General features: G+C 41.0%; 1 protein-coding gene across 1 annotated transcript; it reads right to left on the bottom strand.

The window, feature by feature from the left end:
- Positions 1 to 47: 47 nt before the first annotated feature.
- sdcbp (syndecan binding protein (syntenin)) lies at positions 48 to 20,768 on the bottom strand. Its single transcript, XM_010906084.5, has 9 exons — positions 20,574 to 20,768; positions 19,743 to 19,800; positions 19,543 to 19,639; positions 19,268 to 19,377; positions 18,832 to 18,993; positions 14,761 to 14,936; positions 14,400 to 14,571; positions 7,256 to 7,347; positions 48 to 914 (listed from the first exon to the last, which is right to left on the bottom strand). Exons 2-9 carry the CDS (start codon positions 19,791 to 19,793, stop codon positions 860 to 862), a joined length of 915 nt encoding a protein of 304 aa, XP_010904386.3. The 5' UTR covers positions 19,794 to 19,800; positions 20,574 to 20,768; the 3' UTR covers positions 48 to 859.
- Positions 20,769 to 22,760: the final 1,992 nt, after the last annotated feature.

The following is a 22,760-nucleotide window of genomic DNA, read 5'->3' as shown; positions in this document are numbered from 1 at the left end:
TGGTTAGGTTTAACTGTTGAAATACTGAAGCAGCAGACAATACAGAGGAAAGTTTATATGGCTTTATTTAGGTTAATCTGAGATGTTCTGGTAACTTTATTTTGTATTCTTTGTGTGGAGATGAAAAGTTAATGACAACGGATCATGCAGGGCTTTTTAACCCATGAATAGGAATGGACTAAGTATGTCATCATACAGCTGAGATTAAACAATTCCATTTGCATTATCTACATCTCATTGTGGGCGGGTTTATGAAAGGATATCATCAGACCCGCAACCATCTCAGTTTTTGTTGTCCTTCTTAAAGCTTACAACATGTACTAGAAGGCATAAATGTGAAACATACAAGAACAACCAGTGATAATATTTTAAGTAACTCTTAAAAAAAAAAAAAAAAACATCTGCACAGAGTCATAAAAGTGGAACTGAACCTCCAACTGACTAAAATGAGGGAATTATATTAAAGCTCAAATCCAAACATTGGCCTCAATAATACTTAGACAAGGTGAATCGTCTCAGTCAATAATCTATTCAATTAAACTAGTAACCCGAGTTTGTTGGATGAGATAAAATATACTTATTCCGTTGCTGCAGTAATGTCAGGATATATACTCACAGTATGGTTAATATTACATCTTGAAACAAACGGAGGATTTTACACAGTTAATCTAATCCCAGAAACATGGTTATGGTTTGGAGTGATGTGAGGCCATTAGTATGCAGACATGACTGCTCTGTTTCAGGAACGGTGGATGTTTGCGACAGTGGTTACTTGCATCACTCAGCAGAATCACCACCTCTACTAAATGAATCATGTTATTGGAATGCATCATCATTTTCTGTCAAATCCTTGCTAACCTTACACCTCTGGAATAGAGTGGTCCATTAGGCTCTTCACAATACTGGAAGACATCCTAGAGACAAGCAGAGAGAAAAAGATTTATAGTTTGTCAGTTATTATCCTCACAAAGATGTGCAGAGTTTTGTAATTACAAAATATTTTAAAAACCAGTATACTTATGACCAGTATAGAATTTAATTGAAATAATTGCATAAAATTGTTAGTTTTATCCAGAACCACAGCAATATTTTAGTGACTTACAGCAACATTGTCCTTATGACTGATATGTATGGAAACAGGTCAAAAGTCAGTGCACCTGTGTTTTAAAGAATAAGGTTGTATATTGAGGGATGTGGTCACAAGTCTGATTTTCATAACTGTAATGACATTTTCCAAGCTTGTACATTTAGGTAAGTGCTTGAAAACTGTATTTCGTGAGCTTAGAATTATAAGGTTGTATCTGCGTTCAATATGATTCAGAGATATTGAGCATCAAAGATTTCATATCCCTGTTAGCAAAGGTTTTACATAGTATATTTATTTTTTATAGCTTAACAAGCCATCACCATAGTTGTAAGTCATATCAAAATCCTGGGACAATTAGAAATCTTTTTTTGGAATAGTTCAAATGCAGATGGAACCTTATAATTCTGAGAGCTCTGATCTGGTACCGAATAATAAAGTTCCATCGCATTATCACAATGTCAAACCTTTAGTTTCAAGGAATAAATATAACCATATTGCAAACTGAATATCTTAACACCAAAACATTGTTCCAACACATACACTACATGTGAAAAATGTATACTTTTATAAGATTTAGGAATAACACATCATATTTATATTTGAAATTATTAAAACATTTATATTCAACATGTTCAACAATTCATATGCAGTTAGGCAATACCATCAAGTTTGGAACACCTTATACATTAAACATGTCTTTATTTTTTTACTCTACATAAAGCTATCACTATTATTCCTTTTCATTTTAGCAGGCATGTACTTAAACATTGACCTGAGGTCACTCTTCTTGGCCTCTGGTTGTTTTTTTTTATTTGCCTTTGGCAAGATGATGGTTGGTGAGACAGAGTCTGACCTCAGATGTACATTTGAGCCCCTGATGTCCATGTCAACCATGGCACTTAGAGTACTGTTTACTGTATGGACACTGACCAAACAATCTGGGCCACTGCAGCAAAAGGTACTTGCTTGTATTGGAAGTCTGTGTCTTTCATTTGAATTACAGAAAGAAAATCCTGTTTCTCCTGCCACTGCAACTTTTGTTGTTTCTCCCTCTGCTATTAGAGATACAAAACAATACAACAAGAACAGCTAGGCATCACAATATTATTTATTCATATAGTATATTGTATTGTTAGTATTCTGTTATTGTGATATTTTTTTCTGTAACAACACAATATATCATTTTTTATAAGGTACTGCCTGACAATACCCACCCATTTGTCTCTGTGTCTCTGCTTACACTTTTTCCCACTATTTGTGTCTTTTACTCTCTCTTTACTTTCATAGTTGTTATCTCTCCTGCTGTATGTGTCCATGCTCATAATCTGAACCTTCTCTGTTATCTATTTTATAGTCACAGTTTCTACAAAAAAGTCTAAGTGCTTTTTATAGCTGGCCCTGTTATTGATACATGGCCATAATGACTGCACTGCTGAACACATAAAAGCTCTAAAAGGTATCTAGATTTGTTAGCTCGTTGACTAGTTAGTTAGCTAGTGTGTTGACGATATCATTAGTTAGTTACTATGAATCAAGCTAGCTGCACATATAGTTGCTAGATGGATAGCTAAGACGATTAAAAGTTTACTTAGCGAGTTATCGTTAGTAACTTAGTGTTGCTTTTGACACTATTGATCACTCCCTTCTCTTAAAGAGACTGGAAACCCATATTGGGCTATGTGGACATGTTCTAGCCTGGTTTAAATCTTATTTATCTGAAAGATAACAGTTTGTTAGTGTGGATGGCATATCGTCTGACAAGTCAAAGGTATGCTTTGGTGTTCCTCAAGGCTCGGTTCTGGGCCCATTATTGTTCTCACTATATACGCTCCCTCTGGGCAATGTAATCCGAAATCACAATGTAAATTTTCACTGTTACGCTGATGACACACAGTTATATATTTCAATGAAGCATGGAGAAGCCCCTAAATTAGCTACTTTGGAAGCATGCGTTTCAGATATTAGGAAGTGGATGACAGAGAATTTCTTGCTCTTAAACTCAAAGAAAACAGAAATGCTCGTTTTAGGACCCAAAAAACAAAGAGCGTTGTTAGCAGATCACACTGTGAACCTCGACCGCTGCATGATTGTATCCCAAAAAACTGTAAAAAACCTTGGCGTTACCCTTGACCCTGACCTCTCCTTTGAAGAACATATAAAATATGTCTCATGAGTTGCTTATTTTCATCTTCGAAACATTGCAAAAATTAGAAACTTTCTATCAAAAACGGATGCAGAAAAATTCATCCATGCTTTCGTTACTTCTAGACTAGATTACCGCAATGCTCTTCTCCCTGGTTATCCAGACAAATTAATAAATTAACTTAAATTAGTGCTGCACACGGCTGCTAGAATCCTAACTAGAACAAAAAATATATAACACATTACTCCTGTCCTAGCGTCCTTACACTGGCTGCCTGTTAGGGTTAGGGCTGATTTTAAGGTTTTACTCTTAACCTATAAATCAATACATGGACTTGCTACTTACCTTGCTGAAATGATCCAGCCATACATACCTACACGTAACCTACGATCGCAAGATGCAGGCCTTTTAATTGTACCTAGAATTTCTAAACAAACTTTAAAGTAAACTTTCAAGTGTCTACTAAAAACTAATCTCTACAGCACGGTATATGATTAGGTGTAGCCTGGCCCGGGGGCATGAAGGTGACCAGAAGGCTTGATACTGTCCACCCTTGCTGTCTTGCCAGATGGGCTCTCGTCGCCACTGGGATGCCCTCCCTCCAATGCCTTTCGAGGGAAGAGTCACTGGCTTTTGTTGTCTCTCTGTTGCGCACTTGTGCAATTGGGCTGTACGCTGCTGGCAATACTCAGCCCTCATTCAGGGTGGTTGCGGTTGGTGGGTGTCCCTTTTGTTGATGCCTGGCAATGTGGGTTGATTGATTTCCTGCCTGTTGGGCCCTGTCCGGGGCCTCCCCCGGGTAGGGCCACAGTGTTGCCGGGACCCCCCGTCTCAGTTCCAAGGTGTTACGCTGCTATATTATTGTGCTGGGGGTATGAGGAATGCACTTTCTAACTTTTCTCAGTCTCCTCCAGTTTTAAACTTTAGGAGGACATGAGGTCCTGGTCCACACCTGCGGAGTACCTGGTTTGGGGGGCCCGTTGCTGTCCCTGTCCTTGTCCACCTGGTCATAAAATTAAGTAGACTCTGGATTTAGCCCAGAAAAATGTATTAATTATTCCAATTGGACTCTTAATATCTCACCCGGCACAGCCAGAAGAGGACTGGTCACCCCTCTGAGCCTGGGTCCTCTCTAGGTTTCTTCCTAAAATTCGGCTTTCTTAGGGAGTTTTTCCTAGCCACTGAAATCCAACACTACTGTTGTTTGCTCCTTGGGGTTTAAGGCTGTGTGTCTCTGTAAAGCACTTTGTGACAACTGCTGTTGTAAAAAGGGCTTTATAAATACATTTGATTGATTGATTATCGTTAACTTGCCACTTTGCAACTTGATGTGGAGCTAGTTGGCTAGCTATATTCACCGTAGCTAACCGGATTGTGTACATTTGCTATCGAGTTAGGACCATGTAGCTAATGGAGGTTAGCTTGTAAGCTAGTGTGTTAGCTATATAATTTATCAACGTTAAATACTATTAACAAACTGCAATATAGCTAACTAATATGCTTCAACTTACGCTTCACTACTATCTCTTTTTAACAAATCATCAATAAAGTCATTGAATGTTAGGTTTCTAATGGTATTGTTAAATTTGCGAACTATCCCAAGTCAACTACCTAACACACAAACTAGCACAGCTAAACTTACATGGTTAAAATATGGATTTAAATAACTCAATTTTAACAAAAATGTCAGATGGAACCTTCTATTCTAAGGTCAAGACAAGCTTGTACAATAAAGTCTGAACACATTTTACAAAGTTACAATTCTGTAACCAAACATTTGTGTAAATTCAACTTGAGTTGTATTTTTATATGTACAACAGTGACAAATGTCCTGCTGTGAGGCTGAAATGCATCTTTCTTTGTGCATTCTCTGACTTTTGATAGGTTTACTGTGAGAAGTTTTGTATTTTGAGGTTTGTAAGTAAAAATTAATTCCATAAGCCTTCTACTCTTGGCAAATAAGTTGCATTAGCATCACTACTCCATCAATCTATAATGGAAAATGACTATTTCCCGGAAGACGATTAGTAAATGTGGAACCTAGGCCACCAATATACAACCACAAAATGTATTTTGTGTGCACATACTTTTGACTTGTTTGATATTCTATAGATATGTTATTGTTAACAGATCAAATATTCACATATCCCTGTGATAACCCAGATGAAGGTTAGTTTCAAAGTAACCAACAGTTAAATGTTTGCTAATGACTCATAATTCTATCCTAATTTAGTTACTTGGTGTTTGGTAATGAAGGGACTACTTTGCATCAGCATCACTGACTCAATGACAAACAAAACAAGTAATTCATAAGAAGACAACTGATGGCACCCTTATTCATAGCAACTAGTTTCTAATAATGAATAATTTGATTGTTAATCATAAATATAATAATAAATTATGTCAGGCAGTCATTCATGCAATGGTATGCAGAATCATGATCCTACTCTCTACTTCAATCAGGGTACAATCTCGTACACTATCTCGTATCTTCGTGCACAACCGATGAAAACTTAACATAGGCTGAAAGTAGCAAGCAACCTGTTACCCAAGTTACCTGTGAGGGCTGCAACTTGGGTCAAATAGTTATCTAGCACATTACCTAAATTGGTAAACGATTTAGCCTAGGCTACTCAAACGAACACCAAAACTTAAAATTAACTGTTAAAAATGTTAGCAATTTATGCTAAACATTAATGGAAAGCAGTCAACTTACTGTACAAGTTTCTCACCTTGACCTTCTTCGGGTATGGATTGATTTTCTGTTCTGATCTCAACAAGTCTGGGCAAATTACTGAGTAGGCACCAATCAGAGGTAGCATTTTATGATGTCATCATGTAGAATTCTCAAAGTATTTTACAGTATTTTAAACTAAAAAAACACTAAATTATTTTGATACAAAATATGAAGCAATTTTCATTAACCCTATCTAATTACAAAATCCTATTTTATATTTGAAATGTGTATTTGAAATACATTTATCATAAATACTGCCCATCCCTGATGCCAGCAAATGCATTTTACCCAGTGTCCCATCTTTTTTGGAAACAGAGTTGTATATTTACCTTAGTTGAATGAACTTAATGTGCATTACAGTGATTAAGATTGTCAGCTAAAACCCAGAGCTAACAACATGAAAAATATGTTGTTGTGCCCTTGAGCAAGGCACACTAATTTCTCTGTTGCTCTGGATAAGTATGATTGCTGACTGACCACTAAACCATTTATTCAAAAATGCTTAACCATTTAATGGGTCATTGCATAAGGGTATTTTTAAATATGCAACAATGAGATACTTGACATACTGTTCATTCCCACTAAATGAAAAAAAATCTGACCCAACAGTAGATGCTGTGGTGGTGGTGGTGGCCTAGCAGCATCTTAGACCACAGGACCCTAGGCCACAAGTCAGTACATTTAACCAAGATAAATAAATAGCAAATAAGTAATCGTTACATATTTCTGCCTGTTACTGAGAGTGTTACTGTTAGTGACAGCTATGTGTGTAACTAGTGTATTTTTGTTTGTACAAAATGGAATCATAATTGACATTTTGTATTTATTTTTTAGACATTGTTCTTTAAATTATAAGGTACAGTATATATATAATGTGCATCTGGGCATTACAGTGTCTCTAGAGAAGTGAAATGTGGTTTCCCCAGAAAAAAAAGAACCGGGCAGTGAGGAGTATTGAGGTCTGGGCTTGTGAGACTGGTGTCCTACAAAGACATCCTTATATTTAGCAAATTCCCATATTCCCATACCCATTTCCACCCCTCATGTGTTGTCCCAGTATTTCTGTTTGAACAACCCAGAGATTAGTGGTTCATTAGCAATATTCTTTCAATCTCCTTATATTTTTATAACATATCTACAGTAGTAGTGGAGTGATAGTTTTTCAAAAGATTTCTTTTACAGACCAACACATAGATTTCTTTTCATTTTGTGTCACCAGTCATCATTTGACAACACGTATGTATGCTCTCTCAGAAACATGATGCTCTCTCAGAAACATAACACTCACTTTTTTGTCATGTGCTCAAAGATGATGGAGGGTATGACAGTTATAGTGATCACGCCACCAGCGGAGTTCAGGATGTCTGTAATCTGCGAGTCCTGGAACCAGAAATAAAAACAGGTAAACATTTAGGAAATAGACCTAGACTTTTTCTTAAAAAGGTGTGAAGCCTTTATGATTCATACCCTGCAAAACCTCTCAAAGTTTGTGGTGGACTAGGTGACTTGGTATACAAAGGCCATATCCCTTTGCAAAGTGACCTCCAAGGCATTTGCCAGAGTGCTGCTTGTTCTGTCTAATCGGGTGGGAATCCGAAAGAAAATGTTCACAGACCAGGGCGGCACCCCATCCAGACCAGGGCTGTCTTTTTTACATATTTGAAGGTGCACCAAAAAGGTTAGGACATCATTAGGACATGATTAGGACATCATTACAGAATGACTTTGGAGAGTCCAGACTTCCATAAAGATTAGAAGCCTGGTGTGGTTTTATATTTACAATTTAGTGTGTGGCAACACATCATGTCAAGTTCAAAAGACCTATTGAGGCTGAGCCAAAGTTGAAGTTGTTTGGCTGCATTGCCTTTGAACAGAAGAACTTAATGCCAACCGTAAACCATGGGGGCAGTGCCATTATGGTTTGGGGCTGCCTCAGGGCCTGGCCATCTTGACATAATTGAGACAACCATTAATTCCTTACTGTATCATTTAATTCTTGAGGAGAATGTCAGGCCACCAGGACAAAAGCTGAAGTTAAACTGAACATGGATCTTGCAACATGGCAATGACCCAAAACATACAGGGCTCAAAAATAAGAGATGGAGAGTTATGGAATGGCTGAGTCAAACCCCAGATCTGAATCCAAGAAATTCAGTCGGGGAATCTGAGGCAGGCCACCCATGCAAGAAAGCCCTCGAACATGACACAGTTGAAACAGTTATTTTAAAAAACATTGGGCAAAGATTCCTCACTGCCAATGTAAGAGGCTGATGAAAGTTACAAAAAAGGGCAACATGAAAGCGCTTAAGAAACACAAGTGTCATCCCCATCTTTCCAAACATAGTATTTGTTGTGAAGTTGTCTAAAGAGAACATTCTTTAAACTCCCCAGTATAATTTTTTTCTTCATTTTAGAATGTGCAAGAAAAAGATTGTTACCAGACTGTTGTTACCAAAGTTCTGGCTACGCGAGACTACGCTGGTTAAGGTGTTCTCAGAGACCCCCAGCAGAACTCAGGTCATCCAACACCCCTTTCACATAGACCCAGATGTAATGGTCAATCAGAGACTCTCAGCTTGTCATTAAGAGTCCCATATCACCTGAAGAACAAGCAAACCAGCTCAAAACTGCTATGGCTTCCTCAAGTCTCTGGCCCCAATAAAACTAGAAATGTTTTTTTCCTCCTCCTCATCCCCCTGGTTTACATCGGAGCTCTGTATCCCCCTTGAACGCCGGATGAGAAAATCGGGGGTCACTGTTTACACAGATGCCTACAAACTCCACCTTTCAGTTTACAGAGACGCCCTAAGTGCTACCAGGCCCTCCTACATCTCAAACATAATCAATAGCTCTAATATGAACTCCCGGACTCTGTTCTCTACAGTCAGCAAACTACTTCAGCCTTGCAATGACTCCCTCTTAGCCCCTCCACTAAACGTGCCAACTCTTTTTTGCAGTTCTTTAAAGATAAAATAACAACAATAAACTCCTCACTATCTAATAAATCTACCATTGCCCCCCCTACTGTCAATCTCCAAATCTATCCACCTGCTACCCAGGACTCTCACCTCTCCCCATTCAGTCAGGTTGATTCCCCTTACATCACTAAACTTATGAAATAAAAAAATACTACCTGCTCTCTCGATCCTTTTCCCACAGTTCTGATTAAAGCCTCCATACCTGCTCTCTGTCCACACATCACAAGCATAGTCAGCCTCTCCCTCACCAACAGTATTGTCCCCTCTTGCTATAAAGCTGCTGCTGTCACCCCATCCTAAAGAAACCTGGACTAAACACCACCATCCTTAACAATTTCTGCCCCATCTCAAACACCCCCTTCCTGGCAAAAGAATTGCTCCCTCACAGCTACAAACCTACCTCCTCAAAAATAATCTATATGAGCCTCTTCAGTCTGGTTTCCGGCCAATACATAGTACAGAAACTGCACTCCTAAAAGTTGTCAACAACCTTCTCCTCTCTGCTGATGCCGGTTCCCTCAATATCCTGATTCTCCTCGACCTGAGTGCTGCCTTTGACACCGTTATCCTCCAGATTCTGCTCACCAGGCTCGAGGCGCAGGGTGTTGAGGGAACTGCACTCTCCTGGCTGAACTATCTCACTAACCAAACCCATTTCATCTCACTCAAAGGCCAAAAGTCAGATTCAGCCACAATTACTCAAGGTGTCCCCAAGGGCCCAGTACTTGGTCCCCTACTCTTCATCATCAACATCTTTCGCCTTGGTCAAATCCTCCGTCACTTCAATTCTCAATTTCCACTGCTATGCTGATGACACACAAATGTATATAGCAACCAAATCTCTCACCAACCCACCTATGACCCATATTGAATCCTGCCTGACTGCAATAAAAGCATGGATGAAGGACAACTTCCTCAAACTAGACAGTGACAAAACAGAACTCATACTCATTGGAACCAAATCTACCCTCACCAAAACTGTCACTTTCACTCTCAGCATCGATGACACCGTTGTTTCCCCATCCCCCCACGCACGTAACCTTGGCATCATTCTGGACTCTACACTCTCCTTTCATCAGCACATTAAACAGACTGAAAACCTTAACTATTCCACCTCCACAACATCACCAAACTCAGACCTGCAACTACTGCAACTCCCTACTCACCGGCATCAACTCTACATCCCTCCATAAACTCCAAATGGTTTAAAACTCTGCGGCCAGACTACTGACTCACACCAAGTCCTGGCAGCATATCACCCCTATTCTCTGTGAGTTACACTGACTTCCTATCTCCCAACGCATCAACTACAAGATCCTCCTATTGACACATAAAGCCCTAAACAATATCGCCCCTGCCTACCTCTCCGACCTTCCATATCAACCTACACATTCACTCCGTTCCAGTACTGCAGGCCACCACATAAATCCCAAGTCAAAGCTCAAAGGCTTTGGTGACAGGGCATTCCCAAGGGTTTCTCCTAGGCTCTGGAACTCTCTCCCCAAAACCATCTGTGACTCTGAAACTATCCCCATCTTCCAGCAATGCCTCAACGCCTCATCTGTTCAAAATCGCCTACCCATCGCCATGCCCAATCCCACTCTCCCTGTTTTCATTGTTTTCTCATGGTATTTGTTGTTTCTTTCTGTTTCATGTTCATTTTGTAAAGCGTTTTCGGGTCCTTGAAGAGCGCTATATAAATGAATTGCTTCATTATTATTATTATATTATCATGGTCCGAAAACCCTCTGATTCTACATTGATTTTCAGACCTTAACAAGGTCTCCAGATTGGACAGCTACCCCACTCCCCAAGTGGACAGGTGCCACTTTTCCCCTCAGCTTTCCCCCTGGGCTTTCAGCACTTCAGTATTGTGACAGTATCCCATTCGGGCTTCACAGAGTCCCAGTAAACATTCCAGCACCTTATGGAAATTCAGCCAGGGCCCCACTTTAAATATACCGCTGACTAGATCAACGATTTGATCATCCACATGGAGGACTGTGCAGGTCCCCTGCTAACACTTCACAGAGTGCTGGAAGAGCTACGCTTGGCTAGTTCTGGCATATGAAGCAAGACCTGAACACTGAGGGGTGTTCCATAAAAAGAGCTCAGAGGGCCAGTAGAGAGGAGAGAATGGTCAGAGTAAAAATTTGACCTGACCGCCTGTGGTTTTTCTCTGCCCCAGAGTTTGTTTAGGGTGCTGATTCCATGCCTGTATCCACATCCTAGAGGCACGACATTAGAAAGCCCATGACTTTGCTGGCTCGCCTTCCCTGTTGTTTTGCCTTAACATCTTATTTATTTTCTGATAAACATCACCAGTGTCTGTTCTCTGTGTTAGGAACAACATTTTTCTTCCCACAGGTATGCAGAGAACAGTGTTGCTCATTGAATTACCCTCTCAACACAAATGATCGCATGCATCCCCTTTTTTTTCTGACTCCTGCGATATCAGGTTTTGCAGAAAGCCCAGAGCATTGTATCTTTATTCAGTTTCCCAATAAACGATGGTGTCAGGCAGAAATGTATTATGTTTGTAGGGAGCCTGCAAAACATGTTACAATGAGTCCAATGTGCTGTTTCCAGACAGTTTTACAAAATGTCAGGTTTAGCCATAGTTGAAGTGCTAGTTCGGCTTCTGAAAAAGCAGAAAGGCAGTCAGAGTCACTTATTCATGGACAACAGGTGTGTAAGTACATTCTTTTTAATGAATAGTATCAGATATGTTAGAAGTGAACCATGGTTTGAATATGTTTTTAATTCTCATTCTCTTGCATGGTAAATGTCTATCAGCAATTAAAAACATCAAATATTCAATTGACAGTTCAGCTTCTGGAATAGCAGAAATGCAGTCAAAGTAACATAGGTAAAAGTCTTGAAAGAAGGCTTATTCAATTAATTTGGGTGATAATACATGGTGTGGTACTATGAGTTCTGACGTCTCTGATACATGCAATTGGGCAGTATTCGCTAATATCTAATGGAAATAGATCACTCAGACATAACAGCGCCATGGACCCATCTGTATATAAACAAGAAACCAGGCAAGCCTAGTTCAGCCGGCCTGCAATAAAAAATGTTGATTGTTGTTACCCTCCTGAGATTCAAACTCGGTTCGTCCACGTGAAAGGCTATTTCTTTAACCACTACACCACCAAGGTAGATGTTTGCTGGATGTCGGTATAGCCACTTGACATTATATATTTTTGTCATGCAGTAACAATCTCAAGTCGGAATATTTCGTTACACACCATTAAGCATTGTGTTAAACTGAGTAACGTTTCTTATTAAGTTTACCTCCACCACAAATAGCATTTATGAACTTTATGGCTTTTTCCACTGGCTGTTTTAACAGCTTATTAGCCATGTGTGAATGACATTGATACAATAACTACTGTATCAATATATTGGTGACGATTACAGACTTTTTTGTCAAGTGAAGAGACGAGAGAATCATGTAGTCAGCACATGTTTTATCTATCCTGAACAAATCCTAAAACATAATTTGAAAATCCACCAGAAAGAGTCGCAATATAACAGCAAACAGTTTCATTTTAGGCTTTTATATAATGTAGCTATTGAAGGTTGTAGCCAGCAAAGTTTTTGTCTATCCTAAACAAATCCTCTTTTGATACTGGCCGTTTGTGAATGATACTGATAATGTATTTATCAATATAGGTGACGACAGTGATGGCTATTTGAGGCTTTATTACCATTCCTCTAGCAGCAGGATATTATGCTAGCAGCAATAACTCTGATTTTCTTTTTAAAAAATAAAGCCATCAATGAAATATATAATATAATATATTTTTCAATCTAGTCTGTACAGTTTATGTTTAATGTCTGTTCCAATTTTATTCTTGTCTGTTCTTTTTCGAAGACTAGATTGTTAACTATATTGCCATGTAAATTTCAATTATGGCTTTTATTGTGATCAAGAAAATGTGAGTGCTGCCAACATAATATCCTGCTGCTAGCCGATGATAACTGACTTTCTCGTCAAGTGAAAAGACAAGAGAATCATATAGCCAGCGAAGTGTTTGTCTATCCTGAACAGATCCTAATATCCATCAGAACTGTTTTATTTTAGGCTTCCAATGAAGTATCTACAGAAGGTTGTAGCTAGCAAAGCTTTTGTCTGTCCTGAACACATCCTCAGGCATAATATGTTTTCAGTGACAGGAGGTGAACGCGAGACCTGCTGCTCTGTAGTCTGTCTCTCTAACCACTACGCTATTTAACAAGGCATTCAAGGCATTCAGACACTCACTCACTCAGTAAGAGACATTCACTCTTCTAGGCTGGCTTAGCTTACACAGTCCAGCAAAAAGTGTTCCAAAACTCTTGAAGTACTCCAAGTGCCTTTCAGCAAACTTGAGACGAGGATTCATGTTCATCGGTCACGCCCTGATGTGTTTCACCTGTTGTCATATCTCCACCCCACACCAGGTGTTCCTGGTTCCCCATTAACCCCTGTTCTCTATTCTGGCAGTTGCCATACCGTCTTGACCAGTACAGTCATTTCCAGTGTTCCTTGTTACAAGTGGTTACCCTGTTACCCATATTGTGTTTCTGTCTTCCCGCCTGTTTTGTCTCCAACTACAAGCCTCTCTGCCCTATAACCTTCTGCTCCATTTACTGACCTTTGCCTGTCTACCGACCAATGAGCCTGTCTGCCCCAGTGTCCCTCTAACCTTCTGCTCCAGTTACTGACCTTTGCCTGTCTACCGACCAATGAGCCTGTCTGCCCCAGTGTCCCTCTAACCTTCTGCTCCAGTTACTGACCTCTGCCTGTCCACTGACCAATGAGCCTGTCTGCCCCAGTGTCCCTCTAACCATCTGCTCCAGTTACTGACCTCTGCCTGTCCACTGACCAATGAGCCTGTCTGCCCCAGTGTCCCTCTGCTGTTCTACTCTGTTGTACAACCTTTGCATACCCACTGACTAGGAGACTGCTTTTCCCTGATTCTGTGATTAAATGTATTACACGGAACCTATTCTGCCTTTGTGTCCGCATTTGGGTCAACTGATCTGCCTTGTGTCATCTTCTTAGTGAATGGTTTACGCTAAGCTGCCATGAATCCCATTCCTGCCCTGTGTCTCTCTGATAGTGTAGTCATGAACCCTGTTAACCGGATACACCGGTTACCTAGGGAATTCCTGGGGGATCAATAAGCTTTACACACCTGAAGGTTGCATGTTTGATTACCTTGCACACAAAACAAAGAAAGACACAACAAACAACAAAAGAAACACATTAAATATGGATGATTTGCAGAAAATCAGACAGGGTGCAAATACTATATCCACAGCACTGGGTGTTCTTTCTCTTCATGGCACATGCATATGTTAATAATTGTGTGTAATTTCCTCCATTGTCAAGGCATACAATACTTGAAAATAGTACATTTTTACTACCACTGAGGCCACAAATCAGGTCAGCTGGGTTACCTTCAGTCCAATGACATTCTGCCCATTGACTTCACAGATGTGGTGATCAGTCAGGAGGCCGTTGCGGGCAGCTGAACTGTCCTTCACAATGAAGGTGATCTTCCCCTTCTTGAAGATAAAACCCAGCTGGCCGTTGACGTCCTTGTGCAGGGTGATTGTGCGCTCAAATGGTCTGACAGAGGGGGGCATTCAGGAAACAACAGTTCAACACTATCACAAAATACAGGATAGTAATATAAGAACTGTAGCAGCTAGAGTAATGTTTTGGCACACTGCTCTCCATGATTAACCAGGCAATGTCAATAATTAATTGGTGTAACTGGATCTTCAGTTGAATTATGAATGGCTGATGGGAGCTCACCTGTCTCGTACAACAAAGGCTATCCGCTCAGCATTAGCATTCTTCAGCACCTTGTGGGCCTTATCCGTGTTCCACCCGGCACAGTTCTCCCCATTTATCTGCAGCACCTGATCTCCGAAGCGCAGGCCGCCCAAAGAGGCGGCAGTGTTCGCCTGTACCAGCTGAACAAACACACCCTGCCAAGCAACACTGATATTCAACAGAAGTACAGTCACCAGGACAGGCTTAACCTGAGCAGGGCAAACCTGGGCTCATTGGAACATGCAGACTATTTTATGTAAATCTATGGCCCCCGATTGCATGTATGTACATTACGTTAGGTTACATTACAGTGCGCTACCAAACATATATATATGTATTTTACAAAACTGCACAAACATCCAAGCTGTGTTTTGAACTGGCAACATTCAGCTCTGCAGAAAGGCATCCTACTCACTGCTCCACTCAGGGGATAAGGGTTTTGGCAGGATGAGTAATGGCCTTACCAATGTCACTAGAATGCATTTTAACATTACAGTTAACTTTAGGTATCACAGCACTGGGGTTATGGTTTGGATTAATGTTAAGTATCATAGCACTGGGGTTATGGTTAGGGTAAAGGTTTGGGGTTAGTTTTGAAAATGAAAAAAGTTAGGATAACCTGTCACTTAACTTCACGCGTAAAGTTTCAAATATCCCTTAACGGCCCCCAGCGTGAGTTCTTTTGCTCGTGATTTCAGTACTCACTCAGAATGTGTACCAGAGTTCCAGAATGTGATTATGACGTCACAATACAATTCATCCACAGCTTCCCAAAAACACCACGCTGCTTACTAGTTATGCATCTAATGTTTGGTTTCACGCGGGGCCGCCTTCCCGTGGGCTCACCACCTGCTTGAGGGACCATGAGGGGCTGGTGCGGAGAGGATTGGGCGGCAGTCGAAGGCGGGGGCCTAGACAACTCAATCCCTGGACATGGAAACTAGCTCTAGGGACGTGGAACGTCACCTCGCTGGCGGGGAAAGAGCCTGAGATCGTGCGTGAGGTTGAAAGGAAGCAGAGGATGAGGGCTCAGAGGTGGACTCGTCCATCACCCGGGCTGAAGTCACAGAGGTGGTCAAGAAACTCCTCGGTGGCAAGGGGGTGGATGAGATCCGCCCTGAGTACCTCAAGTTTCTGGATGTTGTGGGGCTGTCTTGGTTGACACGCCTCTGCAGCTCTCGATTTACCGGTCAATCTACGTTCCTACTCTCACCTATGGTCATGAGCTTTGGGTCATGACCGAAAGGACAAGATCCCGGATACAGGCAGCCGAAATGAGCGGTCACCTGGGAGGAGCTCAGAGTAGAGCCGGCTGCTCCTCCACATCGAGAGGGGCTGCTCCTCCCGGGCATCTGTTTCGGATGCCTCCGGAACGCCTTCCTGGGAAGATGTTCCGGTCCCGTCCCACCGGGAGGAGACCCCGGGGAAGATCTAGGACACGCTGGAGGGACTATGTCTCCCGGCTGGCCTGGGAACGCCTCGGTGTCCCCCCGAAAGAGCTGGAGGAAGTGTCTAGGGAGAGGGAAGTCTGGGCATCTCTGCTTAGACTGCTGCCCCCGCGACCCGGATAAGCGGAAGAAAATGATGATGATGATGATGTTTGGTTTGAATTATATTAGCAACCTACTACCGTTACAGTAGTAGTACTGTTAAAAAAGTATATTGAATAATTATTGTCCAACCGTAAAAATTGCTGCCCTTTTTCTATAGATTGTGGCGCAAAAGATACTGACGCACTACACTTGTTATATCAATAAAACATAAGCTATCAGGCAATAGGGGGGTGTATATCATTTCTTCACGTAATTATTCAGAAGCTCTCAAAAGTTTTACAAATTATGAATTCCGAATCTTGCCTATTTAGTAATGAACAAATACGATCAGTAAATAAAACAGATTTTTGAAGATTATGTTGAGCTTTTTTCGAATGAACAATTACTAAGGGGAACCCCACGTTAGCTACTTGGACTGCCTTTCTGACGGTTTACACGAACACAGTCATCTTGCCAGCTAAGGAAGACTACATACATTGCATTGCAAGCTTCTCTCATTGACTCGAACTCAAACAGCTGAAAACACTGGTTGATGTTACTGTAGGTGGCTAGCAAACGACAGCTAACCACTAGTTAACAAAGTGTGACCTGTAATGCAACGAAAATGAAGATTGGTGACGGTTATAAATGTGTCTTATTGTATTGAGCGGTAGAAGTAAAGAAATGTCTAACATATCCTTTGTTTGAACTAGTCACACCCACCAACGACAGACTCCCTCAGATTCTCACACAAGCACTGTATTTATGCATACCTGCATGAAGTGTCACTGCAGAGGACTGGATTAAACCATCATGAGGCAATGGGCAGAAACTTAAAAATGCGCTATTTACTTTCATTGCGTCTTATAAATATTATTTAAATACATAGTTCAGTTTACAGTGATATATAGGGGAGGGACAAATCATAGTTTTCCATTAATGGCAAATCTGTCTGGTAGACGTCCATCATCTTTCTCTATGTTTGGTTGATAAACAAACATAGCAGCAGCCACAAATGGACAACGTAACTTCTAGAGTTTTTACACAATGACTTTGACCGGTTGTCAGCTCTACCAGGATATGATGTTCTAGTCGCTAATATCATTCGTTTTAGTGTCAATGGTATTATATTCATTTTAGAAAAATATCACTGCTAGTGCTGCCTGGTATATAAGTAACCCTTCTTGTCCTGATTTGAACGTGTGCTTCCTTGTTAATATCATAGTGTAGATCTTGAAACAATTACAATGAGGACATAAAGTTATAAACACTGTTTGAGCTAAATGTGAATAAATAACAGCGCGGTCTGACCAGATTTTTGAAGATTATGTTGAGCTTTTTTCGCATGAACAATTACTAAGGGGAACCCCACGTTAGCTACTTGGACTGCCTTTCTGACGGTTTACACGAACACAGTCATCTTGCCAGCTAAGGAAGACTACATACATTGCATTGCAAGCTTCTCTCATTACATCACTCATACCTAGGCATGCTAATAATGCGTTCTAAACAATCCTTTCTAATCACACCGGTGTGATCGTTACGTTTCAGGGGCCACTCTAGACTGATCGCACTGGTATGATCATATGGGTAAAAGGTTTGGTTAGGGTCAGGTATCACAGCACTGGGGTTAAGGTTAGGTATCACTGCATTGGGGTTAGGTTTTGGGTTATAGTTAGAAAGAAAATCACCAGTTACATATTGACCTTGTAACACCACTACTCGCCACCCCTAACAGGAAGTTCCTATTTGGAGAAGCAGCACCCGTCTGTGGAGCTGAGGGACACAAGTTTGAAACACAGCCTGCCAATCGCTATTTTTTAACATGACTTATTTTAACGTAATATATTTTACGAATTAATCTGTCAAATATTTACGTAAAATAGTCCACGTATTCCAATGAGACCATGTTGCCAGTGCAGATGCCTTCTTTGCTCCTCCACTCTATATTTTCCTTCTTGGTGGTACTGCTGCCTGTGTACTGTGTTGCACTAGCCAACCCGCATGCATCGCCCAGAGTCTGTTTCTCTTGTTGTATAAACCGGGAGGACCTTTTTTTTCCCGTTTACTGCACATGCCCCGTAGAAAGGTCAGTTAACCATCTTCGCAATAGGTTGACTTTAAACTAAGTCTTAAAAGGGATTATGATGGATTATTACACTTTGGATCTATACATTTATTCCAAGTTTTGAAAATGGAAGAAAAAGTATACTTTTTATTCCAACTAAGATATACAAAGTGATTGCATTGTCTTCACACCCCAGAGTTAATTTGCTGGAATCACATTTGACAGCCATTACAGCTGTGAATCATTTTACAATTAACTTTATATCCAAAAGGAACTTTTCTGAATACAAAAGTGAAACCATAAAGAGGTTTGCTAAAAGGACCCATACATATTTTCAATACAATTAAGTGACATAGTTTCAATATTATTAAAAGGATATTCTCCTATTATACTCCTAACTAGGTTTTTCTATATTCCTCGGCTTGGTACTGAAAAGTACAAGCATCTTACATTGTCCACAGATTTTAGGCGAAGTCCAATCTTTCCATCGCTGTCCTTGCAGAGGATGACCTCCCGAATACCCTGTCTGATCTCAGCCCTGCGGATGCCACAATCATTTCCTGTGATCGGAGCATTCATGTAGCTCAAAGCGGATGTCCTCTGAGCCACTGCCTGAAAAATACCATATTTTAAAGAGCCACCAAGGACATGATGTTTTTAAATAGCAAACTAGAGGTTTTTACACTAAAACAAAAAGCATGATGTAACACAAAGATTGGAGTCCATTATACTTTTAATTCAGGACTAATAAATTCAAGTTTATACTAAACAAGAAAGCAAAATCTACCCTGACACTAAGTAGCACTTTTGGATATAATTACAGATCAATTAATTGACGAGTGAGTGATTTTGCCAGTGGTCCAAGTAAAAATAAAAATAAACCTACCCCAGAAAATTCTTCTGCTGGGACAACAGACAGTGCCTGGTGAAGGGTGTCCTCACTGAGGTTAAGCCCCATGAACTCTGAGAGCTCAGGGTACAGTTTGTTGTAGAGCCCTGTGAAACAACCAACATCAACAGGCAAGCTAAAGTAATGTCATTCATTACTTCCCATTTGACCCCAGATCATATTTTACAGTACATCAAAGGGAAGTAAAATCATCACACAGACATGATAATAAATTGGGACTTAATTGATAGTGGATGTCTAAGTAGGGTTACCTGTCTTTTCCTCCACAGTATTTGAATTGGGGGAATTCTGTAGAGCAGGTAAAGCTGGTGTCTTGGTAGGACTGGCTGAGTACGCATTACTTCGAGCCTGACAAATAAATTGGTGATATGAGCTATAACCTAATGTGCTCAATAACAGTGCAGTTCGGTTGAAAATATGCAATATATGCTGAAACAGAAGTAGGTTTTACCTGTAGGAACTGATCCACCTTCATGTCCTCCAGTGATGGATACAGCGACATGGTGGTTCTTAAACACAGAAGTTCCAAAAAGATTAGAAATGATTCTTAGCTATTCTAATGGGTTTCCCCTGATTCTTCTGTCAGTATAACCTTTCTAGGATATGCCTGACTGGTCATGTCTGCTTACATCAACAGGCCTACCTAATGCTTGTCAAAATCATTTACATTAAAGTTCATTTCGGACTAGCTGGCAGTAGGCAATGTGTGGTAAGTGCATGGTCAGGCATAAACACATAATTGTCATGGACTGCACCAAATCGATTACCTGACAATATTTTGTCAGTTATTTAATGAAAGTATATATCAAACGGTATCCTACATAATGAGTTTGCTGATCTCATTCACCAGTAAGGGATTTATTTGATACATGTAAACATGACCTAGAAGTATTCAAATCCATTGAAACCGCATTAATGACGCGGACACCATTGATTTGCTGGCTATTTTTGGTGAACCTGCAAATATTATATAGTCTATTCATATTTGATACTATGGTTGAAAAAAGATCTGTCTATGGCCTAAAAGCACATTAGTCAAAAATAACACCACCCAGTCCAACATAGGCGAAACACCCACGCTAAAAAAAGAACCCACAACCTCGACAATATTATCCCTGACCATACAGCTCATCTCGTGTTTCTTCTATAGCATCCGCTTTTCAAAAACTGCAGACTTCATTGTGTTTGCACTAGCCTATGCATGGGATACGGTTTCATTGCGATATTTTCTCTATTACGTTAGATAGAATAAAAAAGAAAGAAGGAAAACGCAAACACTCACCTGGCAAGCGTGCGGAAATCCGAGTGAATAGCCTTCTAACCTAATACTTGTTTTTTATAGTGCGGTAAATTTGTGTCCGTTGTACATACACGCTCACAAATTGTCTATGATCAGGCTGCGCTGTGCTATGGAGGTATTAAGGCTTCTGATAGGCTAAAAAATCTAGACATGTGTTGTGGAGACAGCGAGGCGGTTCAGCGCACGTCTTTCTCGACCTTGTCCATTTCATTTTTTTGTAAGATCGTAAGGACAAGATCCGCTCGAACAGACAATGCAGCCTATAGCCTACTACTCAAGTGAGGCTTTTGGGGTTTGTAGAAAACTATGGTAGCATCAAGGAAAACGCAGCACAAATGTTTAATAATATGTTAGAGGTTTTAGAATAAAACATAATTTTTTGCTACTTACTTTGATACATTGGTTGTCCCACATGGCTATCTTAAAATGTATGCAAATATGTATGATGATCTATTAAGTTAATTACTAAGTAATAACAACAATACAATAGAGTTACTGTCTATAGCAAAATTCATGGACCCAATAATGCTTTACCAATTAGCCATTAAACAAAACCAAGGTTAGGCCTTATGGAAGACTTAAAGGGATGGTTTGAGGATGGAGGGGTTCCAGAGCCTAGGAGTAACCCTAGAGAAAGCTTAGACCTGGGGATGGTGAGGTGACCTGCTAGTGAGGAGTCAAGCTGCAGAGTTTTAGACCACTTGAAGCTTACGGGGGATGTACAGTTGATGCCGGAGAGTAAAGAGTTGCAGTCAAGAAGCAATGTATGTGTACTAGGGTTTCAAAGACCAGACGGGAAAGTGAAGACCTTAGTTTGGAAATATTTCTGAGGTGGAAGAATTAAGATTTTACAATTTTGTCAAATGTGATGATCGGTCCAAGATGAGGTGAAGGTTGCTTGTGTGGAAGGGGAAGACTGGTGTGGTCAATGGTTAGAGAGAGGTTTCCACCTTTGGTGAGAGTGGATTTGGTGCCTATGAGTAGGAGTTCCTATTGAAGCAGATTTGATGCATCCATGTTTTTATTGTGGGATGTGAGCCAGGAGTGAGTTAGATTTTTTGCTGAGATAAATCAGGATAGCAGCGGAATTCAAAGTGACAGAGGACCTTACCAGGGAGGGGGGGAGATGATGCAGAGTAGGGTCACAGAGCAGAACCCAAAGGTTCACACTGTTACATCTGATTCTGAAATGTGGCCTTTGAGGGAGGTATAGTGGGAATGGTTAGTAAGGTATGAATGCAGCCAGGAGAGGGGCCCTTAACACAGCGACCCCAAAGACTCAATGCTCATTGTCTCAAAAGCGGCACTCAGGTCAAAGAGAATCAGAATATTGAGGGCACCTGAGAGGTGAGGATGTCATTGACAACTTTGAGGAGTGCTGTTTCTGCACTATGCCTACAAGCACCTCTGCTGCCAGGCCATGACTATCACCTCCAGACACAGAGAGATGCCTAGAGACACTCCCATAGACAGGACCTGACAATTACTGTTTGTGTTTCCTATTGTTGTTTGTATTAGTTTGTTTAAAACTGAACAATTATGTTTATTAGCATTTTCAGTTGACTTAATAGTCATATTAAGTGACAACTAGTTTGTGTCATATCAATACCATACCATACCATACCATCTTCTTCCGCTTATCCGGGGCCGGGTCGCGGGGGCAGCAGTCTAAGCAGGGATGCCCAGACTTCCCTCTCCCCTGACACTTCCTCCAGCTCTTCCGGGGGGACACCGAGGCGTTCCCAGGCCAGCCGGGAGACATAGTCCCTCCAGCGTGTCCTAGGTCTTCCCCGGGGTCTCCTCCCGGTGGGACGGGACCGGAACACCTTCCCAGGAAGGCGTTCCGGAGGCATCCGAAAAAGATGCCCAAGCCACCTCAGCTGACCCCTCTCGATGTGGAGGAGCAGGGGCTCTACTCTGAGCTCCTCCCGGGTGACCGAGCTTCTCACCCAATCTCTAAGGGATCACCCGGCCACCCTGCGGAGAAAGCTCATTTCGGCCGCCTGTATCCGGGATCTTGTCCTTTCGGTCATGACCCAAAGCTCATGACCATAGGTGAGAGTAGGAACGTAGATTGACTGGTAAATCGAGAGCTTCGCCTTGTGGCTCAGCTCTTTCTTCACCACGACAGACCGATACATCGACTGCATTACTGCAGAAGCTGCACCG

This window comes from Esox lucius, chromosome 21, assembly GCF_011004845.1.
Source record: "Esox lucius isolate fEsoLuc1 chromosome 21, fEsoLuc1.pri, whole genome shotgun sequence".
NCBI classification, from domain to species: Eukaryota; Metazoa; Chordata; class Actinopteri; order Esociformes; family Esocidae; genus Esox; species Esox lucius.
This window is presented reverse-complemented; position numbering and strand designations above follow the sequence as displayed.

What these genes read in the sequence shown, in the direction of transcription:
- sdcbp (XM_010906084.5), bottom strand. Translation starts at nt 19,793, where the DNA reads ATGTCGCTGTATCCATCACTGGAGGACATGAAGGTGGATCAGTTCCTA. An exon ending in GCCTAAAATCTGTGGACAAT is followed by an intron (nt 14,937 to 18,831) that starts GTAAGATGCTTG and finishes GTTGCTTGGCAG; the next exon opens with GGTGTGTTTGTTCAGCTGGT. An exon ending in TTTGAGCACATGACAAAAAA is followed by an intron (nt 915 to 7,255) that starts GTGAGTGTTATG and finishes GCTTGTCTCTAG; the next exon opens with GATGTCTTCCAGTATTGTGA.